The following is a 9392-nucleotide window of genomic DNA, read 5'->3' on the forward strand; positions in this document are numbered from 1 at the left end:
ATTTTGGAGAAGCAGCTGTGGAGCATTCTGCAGGAGGAATACTGACATCTGATCTGAGAGGGAAAACAATTCAACCAGTTTGGACATTTACAAAATAAATATTTTACAAATTTCTGTAACAATTGGTTACTTTTAGGATTCATGTAAAATTGCTTTCATCAGCATTCAGCTTTGATGTTCTAAACCGCTTTGTGTGACGCCATGTGAAAAGGGTCTTTTTAAAGCAAGATTTGAGGCAAAAAACTGAAAAAATATGTAATATTTCAAATACATGAGCTTTGGATAAGAAGTTTTAAAACACTATAACCTAAAATGACATTTCTAATCATGTTTTTTTGAGTTTAGCTAATAATCCAGACATGACGACTGAAAAAGGACAGTTGTTCATTTCTGTCCTACTCTTTCCTTTGATTGTTAGGAAACCATTGAAATCCTGTCCTGTAACACACCTGCAGGACTGCTGATCCACAGAGCAGAAAGATGCTTTTCCTGGTTCAGAACATTCTCATTTAAAGTCTTTGAGAATTCTGTTGTGAGTTTGTGATTGAAACAGCTCAATTCAAGCTTCCATAAAACACTGGCAAAGTTGTATTTTACCAAAATGCTTTAATCAAGCATAGAGATGGGTAGTAATGAGTTAAAACCACATTTTCCTTCAGTAACTTTACTTCACAGTTTACTTTTACTCAAGTGGACTTGTGGTTATGGTTTGTCTGACTCCATACACAACTATAGAATCAAACTGTTAGTATTTGTATTGGATTTTGTTGACCCAAAGGAATCTGATCTGCTACTTTTACTGGAGTATAAGTTTTGGCTACTCTAACCTCCAATATCTCCATTTGTACACTACCTATTTCCACCACCAGGCGTCAGTGTTACACGCTGTTCCTCCAATGAGCTGCTTGTATGCAGCAGTTGGCAGGAAGTGTGGTCAAAGTTCTGCATGTCACTGACAATCGTTCTAGAGATTTTATTATTTTAAGTTTTCTGTTGGTTGTTTTAAACTTAAAATACAAGAGTCGAAATAAACCGGAATAACTATTAAAAAATGAGAGATTTTTTTTGCTTTAGTGATAACCTTTTTTGTTATCTTATTAACTTTAGAATCATAGCAAACCAGTCATTTGTAAAAAGAAAAAAGAAAAAAAAAATCAGTTGTTTGAGAAACATGTAACAGGCTTTAGTCATTTAGGAGGAGCAAACACTGGAAATGAAAGCCCTCGTTGTCTGTGTTTGTGTGGGTCTACATGAGAGACTCCAGGCTCTCGGCGATGTTGGACTGTCCCAGGGGAACCGATCCGTTGGTTTCTGGACTCTGCAGGGCTCTCTGGTCCTCCTGGCTGCTCACCAGGCTCAGCACGGCTTGGTACAGATACTGGTACTGCTCCTGATCGGGGAAAGGGAAACGCGGTTAATAGTGGATTCAGACTAATGCGTTCATACCAAATGAGATACAAGCGTCTGATTTGAGTCTGCTACCTCTTTCTTTTTTGACACGCATCAAATTCTCTGTTTGACGCTTGTCCAAAAATGTGTGGGAGGAGCTACCGCCAAAAGTCTTTTGCCTTATCGCTAGGGCTGGGTATCCATTTTAATTTGTTAATAATGTGTTAATATCATCCAGAGTTACATGGATTCTCTAAAGGAGAAGTTCTAACAAAAATGTTCAGATCATCAACATTATAAACATTGTTCTGCTTCTCCTGGAGGACGTTTCAATTTGGCCACTAGGTGGTGATCACGCCATAGCATTACACTTTATTCCAGAAGAAGAAGAAAGAATGAGGAAAAAACATTGTTTTAGACCACAAATAGTTCCTTAAAAGTATTTCCTTAAAAGAGCTTGGAAAATTCCTATAAGATGTTCATTTAGTCAGCAATGTATGTTTAGGTCGCCTGACCGTTAGCATTAGCCGTCCTATGGAAAATTCCATTAAACGTTAGCATCAAGCTAACTTTATGTGCAAAATCGATTTATATTTTTTATGAATCGATTATTGATCTATTAAGCTTAAATTGATTCAGATCGATTAATCGATTTTATTAACTCAGCCCTACTCATTACTATATGGAATCATTGACTGTATATCTAATTTATTATGCATGGAAGACATGGATGATATTGATGGATCAGGTTTATTTATTTTAAAGAGTTCTATAAGAACATCAGTCTCCATGTCTGGGTTCCTGAGATCATTCAGAGACTTTCCCAGTACGATGAGTTCACCATTTACTGCAGGAGCTGCGTCTGAATGACGGACGCTTTCAGCGGTACTTCTGTCTCTGACAGAAGACTGACTTCCTGTCATTAAAATTAGAGGATCTTTTTTTATTGTCTTGATGCAAAAAGAAAATTATCATAAAGTTCAGGAGGAGAAGGATCAGATTCTCCTCCATGTTGGTTTTAAACTCCACCCACTGATTACATCATCAACACGTCATGGGCCCTGATTGGTTGACACAACATAAATTCTTTGCCGTGAACCCCCAAAATACACCACTGCCAGACCCGGTGCAGCACTTCTGACTGCGCTTGTGCATTGACTTAAACTGGACGCCCGTGACTGGTGTAAGACCTAACTTCTGCGTCTTGTTCCGCTTCGTGGCGGTACTTACGACATCGTTGAAAACCCCCGGTCTCATGAGGTTGGTCATGCGTGCCACCTGGTAGACATCTACTGAGCCCTCCTCCTCCAGCTGGCTGAAGAGGGTGGTGAGGGCGCAGAACAGCCCTGATGTGCCCCCCCCCAAACTGCACACACAAACAATCAATCCGTCAATCAATCATGCGACTCAAGCCCCAAATTTCACAAACGAGCGCTTAGACTTGTTCCAGACTCACGGGTCGTGCACTAGTACGGATCCTTGCGCGGGTCTGCTGCGCTCCCTGACCACACTGACCAGGTCAAAGCAGTTTCTGATGGGACTGTCCGGATTGGGCCAACAGAGGGCGCTGTACTGCCGGACGTCCAGGACGTAGTCGTTCTGTGAAGAAAAACCCAGAGCAGGGGTGTCGAACCCAATCACACAAGAGACCAAAATCCAAAATACACATTAGGTCACAGGATAAACATTTAATGAACACTCTAAAACTACAATTTTAAAACTTTAAAACCGTAGCTTTTAACATAATTATGAACTAGATATATAAAATTACCCGTTATACTGCTAATGTGAATGCTGTAAGCTGAATTTGGCCGCTAAAAATGCTAGTGCTGATAGCTGAAAATGCTGAAGCTGACAGCCAGCTAAAATATTAGTTAAATCCCAAATTGGCCTAGAAAAAATAATTAGGTCAGCTATAACAGCTAGCATGTAGCTGAAATATTAGCTAAACTCCAAAATAGCCAAAAAAATCTCAGTAAATGCCAAAATAGTCCAAAAAGCTAGCAGAATACAATTTTTTAAAACTTTAAAACATTTTTTAACATAATTATGAATAACAAAAATGCAGGAATATTATTCCAGAATAAATCAACTTAAACAATAAATAACTTTCAATATTTTACTCTCCATAAAAATATATTTTGTCAAAATTATACAAATTAGAAATAAGTGAAAGATAAAATCGGGTCATTAATACCAATAAAATGAAATGATCTGGAGGGCCGGATCCGGCCCCCGGGCCTTGACTTTGACACGTGACCCAGAGGTTTCCCCACACGAGAAACCAGACCTCAGCTAGAGTCCTGTGTGTAAGTGGTACCTGTGAGGACTCTACGGTGAAGTCCTGGACCAGAACTCTCTCGTCATTCCCAACGTGTATGAACTCCTCTCTGGAGAAAAGCACGGTGAAGCCCTCACACCTCAGAGGCTGCTCTTCAGTGGGCCAGAAGACACAGCAGTCCCTTCCTTCACCCTTTAGATCAAAACAAAACATGCTCAACTCACAGGATTTAAAGCTGTTTTCTACTGCTTTCCACTGAACAGAATTGAAACCGTTATTGGTTTAGTCTGTTTTTACATGCAATAGTTTTAGAGCAAAGTAAAGGCTGAAGGAAGCAGAAACACCGGGAAAAATCCCTGTCAACAGCTGTCCCCAAAACCGATGACTGTATAAGAACTGGACTGAGTGAGCGTGATGTCACCCATAGAAAATGCTTTACTTACCACATAAAGTCTTCTCAGGTCACCATGTTGGAGCCACATGATGTCAGCAATGAGTCACTGTTTCTATGGCAACTGCTTTTACCAATCAGGAGTGAGCTTTTCGGAAGGCCACACCCCACCACTTGAAAGCGTGCTACATTAAATCTGTCATTCAAATGTTGGTTAGTTTATAACTGAGTCACTTAAACTACAGAAAAATATTATGAAAAAAATGAAAATGATTATGAAGGTGTTACAAAAATGTATCAGATCAAGAATGTTTATTCTGACCAATAACATGACAGAAATAGCTGTTTATAGAAGTCTTGGCTTCTTGGAACCAGTAAGTATTCTCCATGGGGGAGGAGTCCCCCGGTCCAGTTCTCATGTACAGTCGATAACAGGAAGGAAGTGCAGTGAAAGCAGAGTGTCATAGTCATACCTGATTGTCTGGCAGACAGACTACAGTGTGAGTTTGCTGCTCCCAGATCATCCTCCAGAAGTCTGCCACCGTGCTGGCCAGAGGAGTCTGACTCACCACGAACTCCTTACTGCAGTGATGGCCCTGCGTCAACGGGACAGGACCAGAGCAAAGACAGCTGAGCAAACAGTTGGTCCCAATCTCTGTGGGAAAAGTTCTCTAAAGGACCATCAAGTGAGATTTCTGACATCCAGGCCAAACATAAATATTTGTATTTTCCTCTGTCGCTCTAGAATCAGTGAGACAGCATCTCATTCTATGGTCACAAAAACAACATACATCACAGACAGATACAAAGAAGGCAAAGACAGTCTCACCACGACATAGGAGGCGTTGATGTAGCCTGTAGAGTTCGACTCCGACGCAGACAGAGACACTCTGGATCTCTCCACTGCAAAACACAGACGGACGAGTCAAGCTCAATGAAACCCAGCGTCTGGCTGACCCTCACATACAGGTGTTTTCACTCAACCAGTACGATGATGATGTACTGGGAGCATCTCTGTCAAAACACTGAAACAAGAATGGACACGTCCAGAATTCTTCATACCCTCAATGATCAATAAAAAAAAACTTTGGGTATCACAGCATCACAGCCTTCCTACAATCTCTGATCAGCTTTTTACGCTTTTGTCTTTGGAGTGATAAGCTCCACCTCTTTCTGGTTGGAGGTGGTTCTGGTTCTGATGCTGCTGTGGTTGAGAACCCCGATTTACTGCAGAGTCCACATTCACAAGGACGATCTCTGGATGTCTTCCCCCGCTTTACTAGTCCTGCTTGCTTTAACAAGAATCCCTTTTATTTTCTCGTAACATCTTTTGTGATTTTCCTCAAAGTAGAACATTGATTTACACTGCTGCCACTAGAATTCAAACATCTTTAAGTATCCCCTTAAAGCCTTCTCCTGACTTTCCTCAGACACTTAACCATGAGAGTCCAGTTGATACAAACCCCTGCTCTCAATGAATCCGGATCAGAACATCCAGAACCATGCAAAAGAACTTTGGTAGGAATTCTGGACATGATATTGATTGTTTAAATTTAAATAGAAGCTGAGAACAATGTTGCCTTTTGTACAGTGTTACATATTTTGTCATTTCAGGTAACAATAAATGTTGCTGATTGATTATAAGTGGCTTAAAATAAAAATAAAAATTAATGGGTACAGAGCATAGACTGTATAAGAATAACTGGACAGAGCAAGCCCCCCTCCTTCCGTGTTCATATAGGAAGTACCACTGGGTTGCAAAAAGGCCAAAGTCCCATTGACTTACATTGAGAAACAGACAGTTATTTCTCAGTCATTTTATATGTCAGAATAATCATTCTTCCTCTGCTGCTTTCTGCTTAACTTCTTTTTTCTAATCCTAATTTTTTTTAAAGATTTTTTTCCATTATCACAAGTTATTAGAGTTATAAATTGACCAATCAGATGGCTCAATAAGTGTTTGTGGGTCTGACGTCGAACGTCTGGGGGGTTTGATTGACAGATGACGGGTAGCCAATGGGAGCAGACTTCATCAATGGGTCCGTGAAGACCTTTTAACACCTACTTTACAATTCAACAATGTACCAATCATTGTCCTACTGTTGTTTTCCTCAATGGAATGTACCGATGCAGCAGTTTAAAACAACAAGAGGAGCATGCTGTCGACATTTTTAGATGAGGATTTACTCTGTAGAAATAGATTTCACTCTGAGGTTATGTGCTTTGGACTTTTTGTTTAACGTTCGTTTTTCTTTTTTTCACGGTTTGGATTGTAGCATATAAATTCTAAGTTGCGTATCATACAGAATGGTACAGCTCCTCCATAAAATCACCAACCAAAGTTTCATCTTCGCCGCACTTTTCCAGCTTCAGCCTGAATTAGACGCAGCCGTCTGAGGAGCGCGAGACAAACTTCAATGGATGTTGTCGTATTTTCAAACAGAAAAAAGATCCAGCTGTTCACTTGTTAGTATGGTTATTTATTTTAAAGAGGCGGACACTCACAATAAACTCGCTCCAGATTGGTGACAGTACTTCCTATAGATTCCATGACTCACGGAGACTCAGACCAATCGCTGAAGATGGGTTGCAGATGTTTGCAATATGGCGATAGCCGTTTCAGGAAGTGACGGCGAAAGCGGTGGCCTACTTTCACGAGGAGTGGAGGTGATGCATTTCCAATCGGGGACCTCATGGCTCGATAAGTCCAGTATTTTTACAGTCAATGGTATAGACTTTTTTAGGCTCGACTGTAGGTGTAAAGTACATAAAATAAATGGGGCTGGGATAGTTTTCTTCATTTGATGCCTTGATTTCCGCTGCATTGTCTATTATGACATTGATACAATATCGACTCAACATCAGCAGAAGGGAAAGAAGGGCTGACTGAGAGAGAAGGAAGTTACACTAAAAAATATAAGCTGCAAGTGGCGTTGTATGGCCCTCAGGCGCTACTCTGGTCTGGCCTTGCCACCCACCACCCTGGTCAGAGCTGCATAGAACTGATTCATACCAAAAAGCAAATTGTTTTTTTCAAAATGCCGACTATTTTAGAAGATATACTTCCTTTGGGCTTTTCCCTTCAGGGGTCGCCACAGCGAATCAGTTTCCTCCATCTAAGCCTGTCTTCAGCATCCTCTACTCTAACACCAGCCACCTTCATGTCTTCATTCACTGCATCCATAAACCTCCTCTTTGGTCTTCCTCTAGACCAGTGTTTTTCAACCAGTGTGCCGCGGAACACTAGAGTGCCGTGAGAGATGGTCAGGTGTGCCGCAGGAAATTACCCATTTTCACATGTCTAAAACATTTACCATCACTATCTGCTCTTTGTTCATCCAAACGGACCTGATGTAACCCTGGTAGATAGTTTGGAATATCCAGGATCGTAAAATACATTTTTCTTTGATTCTATAAATGACTCTTTAATCAGAATGATGCTACAATCTGGCCGCTAAACTTGCCGCAACGTCTCTTTTCAGAAAAGTCCCGCCCCCTTCAACTGTCTCAGCCAATCATTGTTGGAGGCTTGATCACATGTCATCAATCTGACCAATCAGAAGAGGTTAACGTCCTCACTTCCTTGTTCTGATTCGGCTCATAAAGTCTCTCAGTTCCAACTAAAATAACAGGTAAAGCTCGTGTTTAGCGGTGCAGCTTCCAGCAGGATCCGACGTCAGACAGTTTAAAAAGTGAACAAAAGAATGAATCTCAGAAACGACAGTATGACGGCATCTGCGTGAGTTTATGCACTTCATCCCCCATGATGCATTGGGTTAAAGCAGTGTTTCTCAAATGGTAGGGGACGCGGGATGACCCGGGATCATGCCGTTTATATTAGTTAAACAATTGATCGGAGAACCATTAGTGACCATGATATCCACACAGAGAGAGGGGAAATATTTAAATAAACCTCAAAAATTGAGATGGAAAGATATTTAACAGAGATGAAAAGAGAAAGTTCGCACTGGGGAGTGGGGGGCTTACACATGCAGCAGCGCACGAGCCAAACAGATAGAGAGAAAACATCAACACAAAATTTAAATAAAATTAGAGACATTAGAAAAGAAGAAAAAAATGGAACCATTTCACTTTTCTTGATAGTATGAAGGAACTGGCGCCTCACCATAGACTTAATATATAATGCGTCTCACGCAAGACCCCGTTTGTTGACGCAAAAGATTTTAGATGGCCAAAGATTTGCCTGATCAAATTCTTTATTTTTTATCATTTGAAAAACTGCATTTAGTCACGGAACCCCATGACAGCTAAGATATGACCACTCATCAGTGTATATTTTATTATAGTTTAGCTTAAATATAATTATGTAGTTCAATTGTAGTATTTTTGTGTTGAAAAATCAGGCTTTTAAAGGGCTAAAAACTTAAACAAAGTAACTTCTTCACCTTCTTTCTTACACAGTCAGCTTCAACTTTTATGTAAAGTTTTTAGACAAAACACAAATGAACAACTACAGACCGATATCAAACCTGACATTTTTAAGTAAGATGATTGAAAAAGCTGTTTTCCTTCAGCTAAATGAATTCCTAATAAAAAAAAAAAAAAACAACTGGAAGTGTCTGTGTAATTCCCCGTGTCACGTGACAGTGGTCTAATAGTCCGGACCAATCACAATCTTACACGTCATCTATGCGCAAGCCCCCGAGCCGATCTGACAGGCCGAGCACATCTGCTACCTACACCGGCTTCAGACAGAATCACAGCACTGAAACGGCTCTGACCAAAGTGACTAATGACATACGTTTGAATACAACGTCTGATAGCATGATGCTGTTTAAAGCAATTTTACGTAAATAATAAAAGGCAACCTAACCAATTGTAACTATATTTATTTTATAAATGTCCTACCGGGTTGTTTTTGTTTTCCCTATAAGATCCACATGTCGTGGATTATTTCTCTCTACAAGGCGGTCATAGTTAGATGAAGATTACAGGAACTTCATTGAATGCTGCTGGTCTGATTATGAAGGTCATTCAAATTTTCTTCTTCTAATTTATGCTAATGCTAATGCTAGCTTTCCACGACGGGGATCAGACGTAGAGATGCAGAAGATCTTTTCTGTCCAGTTAAAGTTGCTAACATTTCTGTGTTCACAAAATCACTAAAAACAGAGATAAAGGAAGTCCATTTTGATGCGTCTCACAGTAAAGAACAACTAATAACTGTAGCTAAAAATATTTCTGCTACAGAGAATGACATACTGTTAGAATGTTGAGGCTGGAATAGGCTATGCCATCTTTGGCTACTCCTCCATGCTTCATTCAGACACTTTCTAGTCCTCCCCCCACTTAGAGTGCTGAAGCTGGCAG

The 9392-nt window shown here is 40.3% G+C and overlaps 1 protein-coding gene across 5 annotated transcripts in view; it reads right to left on the reverse strand.

Annotated features, from left to right (window-relative positions):
• Positions 1-586: 586 nt before the first annotated feature.
• ptprz1b (protein tyrosine phosphatase receptor type Z1b) overlaps positions 587-9392 on the reverse strand; it is a 115253-nt gene continuing 106447 nt past the window's right edge. For all 5 annotated transcript variants that reach the window (XM_024265133.2, XM_024265131.2, XM_024265130.2 and 2 more), the window contains 6 exons: positions 4891-4964; positions 4535-4657; positions 3710-3862; positions 2846-2988; positions 2620-2755; positions 587-1390 (listed from right to left, as the gene is read on the reverse strand). In XM_024265133.2, coding sequence (XP_024120901.1) covers positions 1247-1390; positions 2620-2755; positions 2846-2988; positions 3710-3862; positions 4535-4657; positions 4891-4964 — 773 coding nt within the window. In that variant the 3' untranslated portion in view covers positions 587-1246. The remainder of the gene's footprint in view (positions 1391-2619; positions 2756-2845; positions 2989-3709; positions 3863-4534; positions 4658-4890; positions 4965-9392) is intronic.

The sequence above is a fragment of the Oryzias melastigma genome, unplaced genomic scaffold, assembly GCF_002922805.2.
Source record: "Oryzias melastigma strain HK-1 unplaced genomic scaffold, ASM292280v2 sc00288, whole genome shotgun sequence".
NCBI lineage: Eukaryota > Metazoa > Chordata > Actinopteri > Beloniformes > Adrianichthyidae > Oryzias > Oryzias melastigma.